This window comes from Protopterus annectens, chromosome 7.part1 (genome assembly GCF_019279795.1).
Source record: "Protopterus annectens isolate FY-2018-M chromosome 7.part1, PAN1.0, whole genome shotgun sequence".
In the NCBI taxonomy this organism is placed as follows: Eukaryota; Metazoa; Chordata; order Ceratodontiformes; family Protopteridae; genus Protopterus; species Protopterus annectens.
Window position 1 is genome coordinate 333,198,628 of NC_056740.1, and position 16,883 is coordinate 333,215,510.

At 38.9% G+C, this 16,883-nt stretch overlaps 1 protein-coding gene across 1 annotated transcript in view; it reads right to left on the minus strand.

The window, feature by feature from the left end:
- P4HTM (prolyl 4-hydroxylase, transmembrane) overlaps window positions 1–16,883 on the minus strand; it is a 1,188,260-nt gene that overhangs the window by 207,766 nt on the left and 963,611 nt on the right. The window contains exon 6 of the mRNA XM_044078751.1: window positions 10,446–10,631. Within this exon, the coding sequence (XP_043934686.1) occupies window positions 10,446–10,631 (186 nt within the window). The remainder of the gene's footprint in view (window positions 1–10,445; window positions 10,632–16,883) is intronic.

The window sequence follows — 16,883 nt, forward strand, 5'->3', positions numbered from 1 at the left end:
CATGAGAAATGCTAGTAGTATATAATGCATTTTATTCTATTAATCATATAGTAGAGAGGATTAATTCATGTTTAAATGTGAAGTAGTTTTGAAACTGCAGTGTGGCTTGAAGCAAAGCTGACCTTCGACCCTGGCAGAATGCTAGCTTAGCAAGTTTTAATGTTTATGCTTTTCAAAAGTGATTATCTGCTGGGTCAGGAAATTAAATGTGTGAAATAATGAAATCTTCTGCTCTTTCCTGTTGGAATGATTTGGCCTTGTATATGTGTTATTGAGATAAGCACGCAGCTGGTAGGAAAGTGTAACAGAGAACAAAGAAGATTATTAAAAGACTGAAGCTGCTATTGTATTCAAACTGATATGAAACCTAGAAGAAGTAACTTTACAGAAAGACATTATGTCTGACCAGCTGGATAGCAAGGCCGTATTGTATCTAGAGGAAAAGTTTTTTTTAAATATACAGCATCAACAGCTTTATGAATAGAAGACTGTAAGCTAAAGTGATGTAGATGCCCTGTGACATATCACGTCAGTAAGGTGGGCATAGCTTAAATGTTAAACCTATATAAAATTGTGTGCTTCCTGTTTCATGTGAGACAAAATTCTGTACTTGTACGTTTTTTGCTTCCTGGTGTACATTAGTAAACTTTTTAACCTGAACCTCCTGTGTACTGAAATCTTATTTTATTTAACAGTTTGGTCCTTCGGACTGGAATTCCCTTGGTAAGCCGCAGATCAGAGCATATCGGTGGTCGAATACTGCGCAGGAGAAGTTACCGAAATGGTTCTTCTTGAGTGAAAAGACCTCCAACTAAATTGTTGTGTAAAGAGGCTGGCCACTTTCTGATCTGTGGCCGAAAAGCGGAACTTGGACTTTCTCAATACCGGAGGCTCAGGTAGGAAGAATTTGCCTTTTTTCTGTTTTAGATCAGGGACTAGGTTACAGTATATTGTTGTCAAGATTTGTTTTGCAGATCAGAGACAAAAGGAAGTACTGTATATTTGGTCATAGATCAGGGTAACAGAATAAGGTAGGCAGTTATTCTAGATAAACTGTGAACAGGAACTGAGAACTTGATATCACGTGATAAAAAAGGGTTACGTAACATTTTCTTTGACATGGGTAATCAGTGCACTAAAACATCGCGAGATCCGCCCCTAACTGAAGACGCAAAATACATGCAATTACAACGTTCTGATAACGTTAGGTATTATACAAAATGGGTTAATAAATATGAATTTGATGGTAAACTAGATAAAACTTCACTAGTTAAACTCCTTAAACAGCTTAAATCTGATGCGGAAGATCAGAGCATATCGGTGGTCGAATACTGCGCAGGAGAAGTTACCGAAATGGTTCTTCTTGAGTGAAAAGACCTCCGACTAAATTGTTGTGTAAAGAGGCTGGCCACTTTCTGATCTGTGGCCGAAAAGCGGAACTTGGACTTTCTCAATACCGGAGGCTCAGGTAGGAAGAATTTGCCTTTTTTCTGTTTTAGATCAGGGACTAGGTTACAGTATATTGTTGTCAAGATTTGTTTTGCAGATCAGGGACAAAAGGAAGTACTGTATATTTGGTCATAGATCAGGGTAACAGAATAAGGTAGGCAGTTATTCTAGATAAACTGTGAACAGGAACTGAGAACTTGATATCACGTGATAAAAAAAGGTTACGTAAAATTTTCTTTGACATGGGTAATCAGTGCACTAAAACATCGCGAGATCCGCCCCTAACCGAAGATGCAAAATACATGCAATTACAACGTTCTGATAACGTTAGGTATTATACAAAATGGGTTAATAAATATGAATTTGATGGTAAACTAGATAAAACTTCACTAGTTAAACTCCTTAAACAGCTTAAATCTGATGCGGAAGGTCAGGCAAAAAAGCAACGCCAATTAGGCATTCCTCAGGCACACAGGTGGATTGAGGAAGCAAATCGTAGAGAGCAGAAGATGAAAAATTCAAAAACATTATTTCTAGACAAAGAGGATAATAACTTGGTAATATCGGCAGCTCCCCCTCCTCCTCCCTTGCCCCCTCCCTTACCCATTTCAGGATATCTTATTTTATTTAACACAAGCTATGTCCTCCACTATGGTGCGATAGTCACGGACCTTAGGGTTAGGGCACGGGTTAGGGTAAGGGGATAGTTAGTAAAGCTATCCCCTTACCCTAACCCATGCCCTAACCCTAAGGTTCATGACTATCGCACCATAGTGGAGGACATTGCTATGTCCTTCACTGTGCTGCAGTCATCACGGACCTTAGGGTTAGGACACAGGTCACCCTTACCATGACCCATGCCCTAAGGTCTGTGAGTACTGCACAGAAGTTCAGTACAACACCCATTCATTGTACTGAACTTTGCATAAGTGCACTTTTGATTAAGTGCACTTTCACTGTAGTGAAAATTCGATCTAGTGTATGGAACCCCTATATATATATATATATATATATATATATATATATATATATATATATATATATATACATATATATATAGCTATATGTATCTATATCTATACATATATATATATCTATATATCTATATCTATATCTATATATATATATATATATATATATATATATATATAGATATATATGTGTGTGTATAGACTAGATACCCTGTGCTGTGAACCTTGGGTCTGGGTGATTGTTGTCACAGTTGAAGCTGACTGAGACTTATGAATCAGATCTGTAAAGCTCTGAAACAAATCATAACCAGTCTCATTAGGCTTGATCCACAACAAATTGACATAAAAGGGAGATTATGCCTGTTAAATCTTGTTCATTTCTTCAACAGATTTAAGCAAGCTGTTCATCTCTTCAAAGCATCTGATACCATAACTCATGCCATAATTGTAAGGAAATTATGGTTCTTAAACATAGATCTAAGATGGATAGCCAAGTGGCTGAAAGACAGAACTCACATAGTTCATGTTCAGGTGCCTCTTCAAATAGTGCTAACGTAATGAGCAGAGTCCCCCATGAATCTGTACCAGGTCCTCTCCTGTTGGCATATACTTCTCTGATTTCAAAACTGATAACCAGGACCTCTTGTTAACCAAATTTGCAGACAACTGCAAACTGGATGCAGTTGTCAAACCCCCCTCAGACATCTGTACTCTTCAGTAAAAGCTAGTTCCATAACTGGTGTATGGATAATTGACAAACTGAACATCTAAAACCCAAATGGATCCAAAAGCACCAAAAATCACAACTAATCCAAAAAAGTGCAGTTTTATTTCTTTTGAAAAACAGCAATTACCCACAACCTGGAGTATGAATAGCACTCTCTTACTAAATGAAAAGGTAAGCAGGGGTTTGGGCACTTGGATTGATAGTTCCCTCTCCTTTGATCATCACAAAGCAACAGTGGTCCAGAAATCCTTTTACTTAACATAAGTAATATCCAAAGATATTTTAACTATATCCAAAGATGTCATGGCCTCCTCTATATTTGGAAATGATCAGACCCATTATAGAGTATAACAGAGTGTTAAAAGTGGTGCAACACTTACCTTTGGTGCAGAAGGTTGTGGGTTCTATTCCCACATCAAGTAAAAGGATTGCTGACACTGCAGTGCATCATAAGGTGGATGCTGTACTTCTGAGTGTGACGTCCTTTTTGATGAGATGTTAAAACCAAGGCCACATCTGCCTGAGTTGGTAGTAGCTCAGGTGGATGTAAATTTTAAAATATCCCAAGGCACCTATCAAAAATCTGTAGAGGAAATTCCCTGATGCCCTGGTCAAATTTCACCTAGTAGTATAAATATCATCTTAGGTCATCCCTGAAAAGAGGCTACTAGCCTATTGGGACTAACCCAGTCAACAAAGGATAAATAAATAAAAAAATACTGCCTTTGGGATGCACTTTGCCTAACATGTCAACAAACTCAAAAATCCCCAGAGGTTCCTAACCAAAAGGATTTTTGGTCTAAGAACCTTAGTTACTAGCAGAGGCTTGAATCCCTGACCCTGTACTCTTTGTCTTATAGATTCTTGAGGGATGATCTGTATCTCACTTACTTCACAATTAGAGATCCTGGGGTCCTTGAACTATTTTATCTCAGAATGTCAAACAGCACAGCTGATACTAGAACCAGAGACCTGAACCTTCATCAGCAGACAACTACAACATGATGAGGAACTAGGTTAATCACCTAGCACCTTCCCTTCTCTGCAATAAACTTCTGTAGATTAAGTAATGTGATTCAATATCCTCCTTCAAACTAAATGTCGATGACTGTATGGGTACTCTCAAACTTACCTCAGGAGTACCTAGCCTTACCTGCAGTGAGAAAGGAAGCAAAGCCTGAGGGTAGGCATTGGTAAGACATACATCTGTTAATCTGTTACCATATTTCATGACCTCTAGAATATTAATAATCATTATGGTAATCATCTATTATGTAAATAATGCTGAATATTCCTGTTACCAGGCTTTGCAGATGATTTATGCTTGAACACTATGACTTTATTATGTCTGTTGAGTTTTTATTCTGACAAACTAATGTGTAGTTTTTCAGATTTTGTGCTTGAATGTTATGACTTTATTATTTCTGTTAAGCTGTCAGTCTGCCAAACTAATGTGTTCTTTTCATATTTGTACTTGAATGTTATGACTTTTTGCTGTCTGTCTAGTTTTTCATTCTGTTAACCATATGTATCTGGAGCTTTTCTCCCCGGGCCTCCAATGAAAATGGGCTCCTCATGACTCAGTCAACCTTCCTGGTAAATACATTTTTATTTATTTATTTATTTAAAATTTGTTGACTGGGAAAAGTCCAACAGCTAAAAGCAGCACTTTTTCAGTGGAGGCCTGGGGAGAAAAGCTCCAACACATTAGACAGTCCATACACAATTACAGAAGCAAAATATACCAGAAAAGATGACTGATTCACTGTTTTACAAGTAGTAACAGCATTGTAACAAGTAACATGTAATACAAGTCATTATTAAAAACAGGCTAAGTGAGACAAGACATATTCATAGAGTCTTACGTTAATATAAAGAATACTTACTTTCAGGTGACGGTTTAGAGGAGATATTTAGGAAGAGATGAGTTAAGCTGTGGCATAGGAAATCATGGCTTGAAGGAGACAGGTTAGCAAGGCAAGGAGGGGGGATGTGTTAGACAGTAAGGGAGTAGAAGACAAAAGTTAAGGTTAGTGGTCAAATTAGTAAGCAATTTAGGGATAGGGGCAGTTTATGGTGGGTGAGTACAGAGGGAGGACCGGAGAGTTCTTAAGTGTTGTTTAGCAGCTGTTTTAAATTGTTTTGGTTGATTTAGTAATCTAGTTTGAAGTGGAAGCTTATTCCATGCGATGGTAGGATGGTAGCTATATAGGTTGCATCCAATATTCGTCCAAGGTTTATAGATAAGTAGTAGGTCCTGGTCAGAGCTGCGGAGTGATCTAGTAGAATAGTGGGATATAAAGGGAGATATGTTAGGGCAGTAAAAAGGTTGGTATAGTATAGAGTGTATAATCTGAAGCTGAGAGAGAAGAAGCAGGTTAGGTAGTTCCAGCCAGTTTAAGTGTTTAAGTGAGATACAGTGATGACTTTTATAAGTATGTTGGGTAGGGAATCTAGTTACCTTGTTATAGGTTGAGTTAAGTTTTGCTAGGAGTGCGGCGTTTAGATTAGTGTTTGAGAACCATATAGTAGACTGGGTAAGAGATAGGTATGAGAGAGGGTAACTTTGGCTTTGAAGGTGAGAAACTTTCTGTTTCTGTATAATAGGCCTAGTTTCTGATGGGTCTTCCTGATACAGTTGTTGATGTGCAAGTCAAATTTAAGTTGACCATCTAAAGTGATGCCTAAGAGCTTGGTGCTAGATTCTGCTACTACTAGAGTCTTATTGAGAGACAGTATAGTGAAAGTAGATTTGAGATGGTTAAGAGATTTGGGGAGAAACAGTAAGAGTTTGTTTTGTTTTAGCATTCAGGATTAGTTGGTTGTTGGTGAGCCAGGTTTTGACTGATGTAAAGGCAGCCTGAGTAGTAGAGATAAGACTGGAGAGTGTCAGAGATAGTGATCACAGTGGAATCATGATTAGATTGGTAAAAATATTAAATAGTAATGGACCCAATATAGATCCTTGGGGGACACCCGTTTTTACTGGGAGGGAGGGGGAAAGTGCAGACCGCCTTTTCACTGATTGTAGTCTATCAGAGAGATGGTGAGAAAACCTGGTGACAGTAGCAGGCCGAAGATTAGATTAGTCAGTTTAGTCAGAAGTAGAGAGTGTGAGATGGTATCAAAGGCATTAGAAAAGTCTACAAGTAAACAGGAGACACGTTTGTTGTTATCACAAGCCTGGGAAACATTATTTATAAAGGAGATAAGGGCAGTGGTTGTACTGTGTCTTGGAAGGAAACCATGCTGAGTAGGAGTAAGTAGGTTTTCCTGCACTAGTTATTGCAGAGATTGCTTTTGTATGCATTTTTCAGGTAGTTTAGAGAGGGTGACAGAATGGCTATAGATATGAAATTAGAGATTTCTTGGGGGTTACCTCCTTTGTGGATAGGTAAAGTGCAAAATTCTTTCCACAGAGATGGAACTTGAGACTCAGAGATAGAGCATAGTGGTTGATCAAGATGGATACAGGAAAAGCAAGAGTATCAGCTGCCAGCTGGAGGAAGTAGGAAGGAATATTATCAGCAGAAGTAGAGCAGGGCTTTAATTTGGAGAGTAGTGATTTGATATAAGTAGTAGATACAGGTTGAAGAGAAAAGTGTTTAGTGGAGTTGGGACTGGGAGGTGGGACAGAGGGATTAGAATCACTAGTTGGAGGGGGTTAGTGTTAATCATATTTGATACAGATTCAATAAAGAAGGTATTAAACATTGTGGCAGTTTCTTCTGATGTTCTGTTTGGGTAGGGATTAGGGGAGGAAGGGTTTCCAGGATGCAGTATTTGGTTGACTGAGCTCCAAATTTTTTGGAATTAGATTTTAGTGCTATAGGAGAGTTAAGGTAGCATTCTTTTTTATCTTTAGCAATGTGTTTTTTTGTCAGGTTTCTGAGTTCATTGTACTTTTGAAAGTCAGAAGGGAGTTTATTTTTCATCCAGATTTTCCACAGCATGTCCCTATTACTCATTAGGGTGCGGATTGCCTTAGAGAGCCTTGGAGATACTTTAGATTTTATCCTGACATTACGGACAGGTGCAAGAGAGTTTAGTATATTAAGAAAGATAGAGTTAAATGATTGGACAGCTTCATCCAAAGTAAGCTCATTAAGGTGACTCCGGTTAACTCTAGAGAGAAGGGGAGCATTTGGCTAGTTTACGGCAGGTAATATATCTATATAATCTGGTAAAGTGGGGAGTGAACCTAATAACTTTTATTGGGGAGTGATCACTAAGGGAATTGGGCAGGGTTTCCGGGTTATGATATGTTGAAGAGTCAGATACAAGTATCCAGTCGAGTAAAGTACTTGGGATTTGTGAGTCATTGTAGTGGGTAGGTGTTGATATTAACTAAGTAAAGCAGCCATGTAGGTTAATACAAAAGGAAGAGTTAGGGTCATTTAGAGCTAGCCAATTTATATTTACGTCAATGTCAATGCCAAATAAATAAATGAATAATACATGAGCATTGGATTAAAACAGCCTTTAAGCTCCTATGAATCCTATCACCAAGGCCATAGATGAGGGAAAGATTGTTCACACAGCCTACCTTGACCTTGCCAAGGCTTTCGACACCATTTCTCACTCAGGTATTACAGAAAAACTCACCAGCCTAAACATAAACCCCTACATCATGAGATGGGTTGCCAACTGGCTTACAGACAGAACTCACACAGTAAGAATAGCGAGCTCCAGGTCCGACTCTAAACCAATCACTTGTGGGACCCCTACTGTTCGGCATATACTTCTCAGACGTACAGGCAAACACAAGAGGACTATGACTAACCAAGTTTGCCGATGACTGCAAACTGGGAGCCATAATTGACTCTCCGGCTGACATGGACATCCTCTAAAAGGGCCTTACTGAGGCAGAAACCTGGTGTCAAAGTCATGGCCTCAAGCTAAATGACAAAAATGCACAGTCATCCCGTTTGGGAAAAACAAAACACCCACAAACTACCACATAGGTGGCAGCCCCCTTAATACAGAAGAGGTAATAAGAGATCTGGGGATACAGGTAGATAGTAATCTCTCCTTTGACAATCATCTTGCCAAAGTAGTTAGGAAATCCTTCTATGTGGCCCATCTAATTACTAAAGGGTTCGCATCTAGAAATAAAGAGGTTATAGTGCCCCTCTACTCGTCACTCATCAGACCCATCATAGAGTACAATGCCCCATTTGGGATGTACTTCACAAGACACTTCCAACAGCTGGAGAGACCACAAAAGTATCTCACCAAGAGGATTACTGACCTCAAACATATGTCCTATGCAGCCCGACTGAAAAAACTCCGGCTGTACTCAGTGGCATATCGCTTACTCAGAGGTGATCTCTGCCTGACTTACAAAGCCATGTACAACTCAGAATTGATAGACATGCTCCACCTAAAGAAATCCAAGTCACTGCGAGCCACGTGCTCTAGTGAGCTAAACCTCTCCACAACAATAAGTAGAACATGCTGGAGGGATAGATTCCTGTCACAGAGACTCCCCATGCTTTGGAACAAAATTCCAAACTACATTAGGCAGAGCCCCTCACTAACACTCTTCAAGAGAAACCTTGACGAGTGGATGGGTAACAGAAAATACACACCTGGAATCACTTCATTGGCTCTGCTTGACAGAGGATAAGTTAATTAATCAATGGGGTGGCAAAAGCCGACACACTCTGACTAGGCTTATAAATGCCCTCGGGCAGATAGCCTAGTATCTACCTATGAACCTATGAACAAGTAGTGGCTCATGTGACTGTTGTCCTATGAACCTTATGAACAAGTAGTGGCTCATGTGACTGTTGTCCTATGAACCCTATGAACAAGTAGTGGCTCATGTGACTGTTGTCCTATGAACCCTATGAACAAGTAGTGGCTTATGTGACTGTTGTAGCTGGGATGGCAGCCATGAGGAATGATGAGGCTGAGGCCTGCTTACCTCTTTTCATGGGGAGGGGTAGGGAGCATGTGACCAATCATGCTGTCCATGACTGAAGTCCTGGTGCAAACCAGGCCTCTTATGAGGGGGATGCAGTCTACAAGGGGACAGGGCACGCTGATTATGTTGCACATGGAAACACGGATTTATATTGAAAAGACTCATTGCACATCAACCTGTTCTGTGTCACTGGGCATGTGTAGGGGAAGCTGGAGCTTAATATATATATATATATATATATATATATATATATATATATATATATACATATATAAAAAATGGTCTTCCAGCATGTAAACAATTGCTCTCACTCCTGGTCACTTCTGCAAATGAATAGGCCATAGGGTCTCACACAGCGAAAAGAATATCGTTTAGCAGCTAAGAATGCAGGGCTTGATAGTGAGTGTGGGCAGTTTGGGAGATTGAAGCAAAAAAAAAAAAATAAAAAAAAAACTTTATGGTTCATAGGTTCGTAGGTGTACACTCGGCTAAAGAACACTGGGACCTTTATATGCCTAGCCATGCAACCTAAATGAATAAAATGTTTTGCATTGGCATGAATTTTCTGATGAGTATGAAGTCTGAAAGTCAAATGACTATCATTATTTTCTGAATTCAGTCCTCAATAATTACCCAGTGATTTGCCAGGAAATCAAACTTTTATGAGGAACAGACAAAAAATATAAGGCAAAAATCTGGACATTCTGTAAAAATCTGGACAGCTGAGAGATATGGGTAGTTTCCCTGAGTGGCCAACTATTCTGCATTTCTTTAAGTGTGGCTTTGGTACCAATTATTTGTCTGCATTAGACGTTCCTGTAAGATGTTAGTATCTTGAGGGTTTCAATGATTGCTCTTAGTTTGCAATCATCAGCAGACGTGGTAAGCCAGAGGTCCTTGACATTGGCCTTGTCTTTCGAAAAATAGATGCTAAAGAGGGGCAGACCCAGCATAGAGTCCTGGGGGACTCCACTGGTGGCCAACCTCTTTGTGGAGGTGGTCTGTCCAATTCTAACTTCCTGGGTGCTGTCTGTGAGCCAGCTGGCTATCCAGCTGTTACATATTCTGTTGCTAGAGAAGCCCTCCTGTAAAAGTACAGTACCATTATCAGAATCATGTTTACAGGGGAAACATTAAAAAAAACTGATATGGCAAGGCAAAGGGCTGGATTTGTGTGACATTAATAGCAAACTCCTGTTTTAAGAGATAAAGGTTTTACTTCACATTTACATGCATATAACTTACCACAGCTACAGATAACACATACAGATAATGTGTAAATGTACTCAAATCTGCTTTGTTTTAAATAAATCAAGATCAAATTAATCATCTACTTATGAAAGAATATGTGGTTAGAGATGTCACCTACCGACATGATGTTTCAAATGGAGTAGATCCATTAGCAACGAGTCTTGTGTGGTAGCAGCTAGTTTCGGGATAGACAGGCCCACTGTCATGATGCGCATGATAGTGTCCTCCATCTTCATACTTCACCACCTGCAGGGGTTCACTGTACTGTACAATTCTGGGAGGTAACCGAGTCAGGCGCATGACCCTGTAAAAGGAGAGGCAACAAATTACTATAACTATACTGTATCGATACTTCTTATCCCTGTACGCCTTTTGTCCTTGTCACCTCTACATTAGATTCTTTACACTTCCCTGTGCAACTTTTTAAGCATTCTGTTTCGTTTATGACAACTGCCTTGTGCAGTAAGATGCATGCTTTGCATAATAAGCATATTTTATGTTGTAGGAAAAAGTGCACAGCAGTGACATGGCAACCAAGACTGCATTGCTACAGAATTACTGTGAAATCCAACTCTTTATTACTGATGAATCAGGTCACCTGATCCATACCATGTTTTAAAGTATTGTGGAAAATGAACTACCATACTGGAACACAATGACTTTAGACAGCTGTAGCAGATATTTTCTCTAACAACATTTCAGTATTAGACCTGTGCACAGCCATACTGACTATCCATCTTGGTAACAATAGGGTTACCACCTGTCCCACTTTGTGAGGGACAGTCCCTCTGTGGGCAGTTGTGTCCTGACCAAAAATATTAAAAATGGCAAATGTCCTGCGATTGTAGGACATAATTATGTCCCATATTTTATTTAATAGTTGCATAAAATAGTTATATCTGTATCTAAAATGTCTAAATGTTACAAGAAACAGAATAAGCAACTAAACTGCTACAAGAATAAGCTTTTATTTAGGCAAAAAAGTAATGTTCTATCCTTTGTACTGACCGTGGGTATGTGTCGGCCTGTAAAATCTGATGTGTGTCCGAAAATGTCCCACTTTGGCCATTTGAAAAGGTGGCAACCCTACAAATGGAACAGAGCATCTAGGACAAAATTAACCGACAAGTCTGGAACATTTTGAAAAGAATATACCACCAACTCCATTCCATGACTATATTTAAAAAGAGCATCACGTTAGGCAAGAATGTTTCTTAACAGATCCCGGGTGTCAAGCTTATGATTGCAGCAATATTAAATGACATTGTAAATTCTGATCACTCATGAGTGACTCTAGGGGCTGTAAAAGAAAGAGCTATATTATGCTGTTTTGGGCATTTCCCTTTTCTCCAAGACAATCCAGTCTTGAAGTTGTTATATATTATAAGTAGCAAGGGGTGTGGAAGTTCCCTGTAAAAGAAATGTGTTTTGGTACTTTTTTCATCTTGAGTGTGGATTGCAGTCGAATGATGAATGATGAACTATGACTGATGTTTTGGGACACAGTGACAGTTCAGACAGAGTTTCTGTAGGGAACTGGAAGCTCCTCTTCCCCCAGATGTACATCCTAAAGTCTACACCAAGTCTACTGACTTGCAGGGAGTCATTTTGAGGAATGTGTATTTATTTATTTGTTTATTTATTTATTTATTTACTTATGTGAGATAATCAAGCAGAGGTGCTTATTACAGGAAACTGTTTCAGACTTGGGGCAGGTCATGAAAGACGAAATATAAAAGATGATGATATATAGACTGAAAGGTAGTTTAGTTTTATTAGCCAGGTAAATGAAAGGTTCCTTTACAGACCACTTTCACCAATGAACCAGGTTACAAGAGCAAGGGTAAATGCAGCACCTAACATCATTTAAATTGGCCAGTAAACTAGTATATTTTCACAAGGTGGGAGAGAGCTAGAGAAACCCAATAAAGCACAGGGCTAACTAACAAACTCCACACATTGAGCAGACTACAATCCCAGTCCTTAAGCTGTGAGGCAGAAATCTAAAACACTGAACCACTTACAACAGAAGTACAGTTTTCTTCAGAATGGAAAGTACAGTGCAGACAGGTAGCGTGCAGTATTGGAAGTGTTACATGTTTATTAACTTATTTACTTTTTACACATCTCAGTCCTGGTTAGACACACCACACTAAGGCAATGCAACAGTAAATAAACATTAATTAAATTATTCATCAAACAGGTCGAGGGAAACTAGAAATAATACAATATTTATATACATGGGTATCACATATGCATACATGTCAGTCTGTAGTCTGAAGATAAACCAGGTAGCACTTGCATATACTACAGACTTAATCACCTGAAGCATTAGCACAGAAATTAGGCAGAAAAAGCTTCTCAATATGTGGAATGTGATTTGCCTACAACAGGTTTCTGATCAAAGCAGTGCAAGCAAGTTGTGGAACATGAGTTTTGTTTAGCTTATCAGGTGCTGCTTTGTAAAATAGATCAAAGATGAGTAGTAATTAAGAAGCAATTAAGTGCAAACAAAACCATATCAAGTCCTGTCACCTTTGTAATTCACTGCGATATCTAGTTGATTAACTTTTTTGTTTAGATGCACTGTCAGCTTTTTCATCTGAACATGCTGATTTAATCTTCTTACACAGTTCTGTACTGCATGCTGTTATTTACTTAGTAGGTGTGTTAATTATTTATTCATCATGTAAGTAAGCTAATGCAGTTGGTCCTCTTTTCTGCCATGACATGGTTACCATAATTAAAACAGAAAAGAGCACTGGACAGAAAGTATTATTCATAATCTAGTCTGTAGTTAGAATAAACATCAATACCAAGAACAATGTAATGAGCGAGTAAAACTAGGCTTGTAATCAGCAGCAAGTCACATTCATCAATAACCTAACTGGAGTCAAGAATGGGACCAATACGTGTGCACAAAATGAGATGTCAGAAACAATTGCTAATTTATTTGTTTATTTAAATGTGTTAACCAGGGAAATGTACTGATCACAAGGACCAGTTTAGGTGCTGACCAGGTGTCCTGCTAAAATAACACAAGAAATTTTAGTTAAAGCTTACAAAATTTGAAATACTCATACATCATACATCAAGAATTCTAAATCATATTTATACGAATTTACAAAGCAGGTCAGAAATGTTATATTCATAACAAGTACAATATTTTGAAACATATCGTTGACAAATGGAATAAAATATACAAATCTCAAAACCAAAATAAAAAACAATGGGTATCTCAGATGATTGTATACAGGAATTATTACAGTGTACTGTAAATAAAATCATTTGATAAAGACCAAACTAGGTATGAAACTGCTGAATGTTAAAAATAAAACGATAACAGAAGAAACTGCAACATGTACACGGGAAAACAGTTTGGTAAGAAATCAAAGAGTAAAATGGTGGAAATAGGGCCCTAAAAACTTCAAGATGAGATCAAATGTCTATGGAACCATAGAAAAGGAGTTGTGTGTATAGGTTACACATGCAGGGGGGATTATTGAGGTTTCCAGATCACACTTACTTTTTAAAGCAGCAACACTGGGTGTTATCGGTTAGGTATATCTGTGTTCAGCCCAGAAATCTGCATAGAGAAAAGATTTATAAGTCCTTGTAGGGGAAGATTTGCTTATCTGTGCTAAATCAAATCACCCTGCTATGAGTTATGCTTTATAGATTTTTTTGTTTTTATAGTACTTTTACTAGAAACACATTTTCAGCTGCACTGTGTACCCCCTCACTTACATATAAAAAACTTCATAGCCACTCTGGTGGCATACAGGGATAAAGGCCTAACAATGTTGGCAGGGTGGCCTAATGGTTAAAGTGTTTGCCTAACACAAGGTGCAGGGTTTGAGTCTCACAAGGGATAATTGGCTAGGCTTAAAATGGCTAACAAGGGCAGCTAGCCTAGTACTATCCTATGAACCTAGTGGCCCAGGAAACCCAGGTAACTGACTGAGTATCAGGGAGGGGTGGACATTACCATACTAGGTGGGAAGGGTGATTATTTGTGTCTTCTGTGATGTTTCCTAGTGGATTCTAGGGATATCTCATATTTAGGAGTAGTTCAAATGGGTAGGATGGACGACCTGGGTGAGCTGTTGCAGAGGGAAATGCTGAGAGCTTATGATTTGCACAAGAGATCACTGTTTTGAACTTTGATGAGCTGAGGTGAAGTTTGTTACTGAGTAGTAATTTGGAAAAGATTGATCAGATTTATACTGGGACTTTCTGATGGTATAGGACGGACTAAAACAGATGATCCTGTTGATGGCATACAGCACTACTAGAAGTTTCAGGAGATCTGAATGTAGTCTGTTTGTAAAAATGAAGAAGCATAGAGGGCCCATAGTTAAATCTTAGAGATTCCTTGTTTAAGAGGGCATGAGCTGGTTATGAGGCTGCCCATTTTCTCTGAGAAAGAGCTCTGTGTTAGGAACTTATTGAACCATTTAGCACCTTGAAAATTTAGAGCTGAGGAGATGACGGCTCCATGCTGTTGTTTGTTGCTATTAAATCAAGTATTTTGGTCAGCTCTTTGAAGACCGCATCATTTAGGTTGCTTTTGTCCATGTGGATAAGAATATCAGTGTCAGACTCTATAAGGCAGTCTGGGTCCTCATTCCAAACCAAAATATAATGGTTCCTGGAGAGGTTCTCATTTTGCTTGCTGTGGGAACTAATGTGTGTGTGTGTGTGTGTGTGTGTGTGTGTGTGTGTGTGTGTGTGTGTGTGTGTGTGTGTGTGTGTATTTTGTGAGAATTTTGCCTAGGATAGGAAGAACAGAAATAGTTCTAAAGTCTCAAACATCAGATGAAAAGCAGCATGATACCAAATGATGGAAAAGGAGTTTTGAGATAGGAAAAGACTGAATATGGTAAGAAAGAGTCTGATAACCTTAAAAAAACAGATAATGTGAAAATAGATCCGAAATGACACACTAAACGTTGAGATGATACGGTTGCTGTACTGTCTGCCAAACATAAACTCCACACTTAAAAACAATCCAAGTATATTTGACAAAAAGAACTTAGTGTGTTCATCCCTTAAACAATTTTGTAATGGGACTTCCTCAGATTTCTTCAAACAAAAACACATCGCTTCCATTTATCCAAACCCCAGTGTTGGGGGGTACATGTGACTTCATTAGTTAATAAAATAATTAACATCAATATTCTTTCTTTTTCCACAATGCGCCAAACATAATACATACACTGTATATATGTAAAAAATTGTAAACAGTGTATATAAAAAAATACATTTAAAAGTGACAAGTGGAGTACCACAGGGTTCAGTCCTGGGACCTCTTCTGTTTGGTATCTACTTCTCTGAAGTACAGGCTAACACAGAAGGCCTCTGACTAACAAAGTTCACAGATGACTGCAAACTAGGAGCCATAGTCGAGTCCCCAAATGATGTGGAAATCCTACAGAAGGGCCTTGCTGAGACAGATGCCTGGTGTCAGAGCCATGGCCTCAAGCTCAATGCCAAAAAGTGCATTGTCATGCCCTTTGGTAAAAACTCTGTACCCATGAACTACTACATAGAATGCAGTCTACTTAACACTGAATGTGTGATAAGAGACGCTGGGACCCAGGTGGACAGTAGTCTGTCCTTTGATAGTCACATCGCCACAGTAGTCAGGAAGTCCTTCTACGTGGCACACCTCATCATAAAAGGGTTCTCATCCATGAAAAAAGAGGTAATTATTCCCCTCTACTCGACACTCATTAGACCCATTATAGAGTACAATGCCCCTTTTGGAATGTACCTCACAAGACATCTGCAGCAGCTGGAAAGGCCACAGAAGTACCTCACAAAGAGGATTACTTGGCCTCAAACAGATGCCCTACACTGACCGTCTCAAAAAACTCCAGCTTTACTCCATGGCATATCACCTACTCTAAGGTAATCTCTGCCTAACATATAAAGCTATGTCAAACCCAGAGCTGTTGGACATGCTACACCTAAAGAAATCCCAATCCCTCTGAGCTACACGCTCTAGTGACCTAAATCTTGTCACCACAATAAACAGGACATGCTGGAGGGATAGATTCCTGTCCCAAACTCTGGAACAGGCTACCCATCTATGTCAAGTAAAGTTCTTCATTAGCATTCTTCAAGAAAAATCTTGATGAGTGGATGGGAAATAGGAAATACACCCCAGGGATCACTTCTGTGTGTCTGCTCGATAGTGGCACAGGAAAATAACTTTCTTGGGTGGCGTAAGCCAGGGAACCTTGTTGGCTAGGCTTACGTAGGCCCTCAGGCCAATAGCCTAGTACCTACCTATGAACCTATGAACCTATAAAAACCTCCAACTACTTGAAACAACTGCTGCTTTGTCCAACTTATCGTATACTTCTCTCCTTTACTTTTTAAAATATTTAGATGGTTGTATATGTAGCAATCTACATCTCTTGTACTGGGTTCTATATTGGGAAAATCAAGAGAAGGTTGAGGACAGAATTTACAAGCCTGTTGATGATATTAAAAAGCATTGGGATACTAATGCCTTTTATAAACATTCCCTCACTTGTACTTCTTTTAA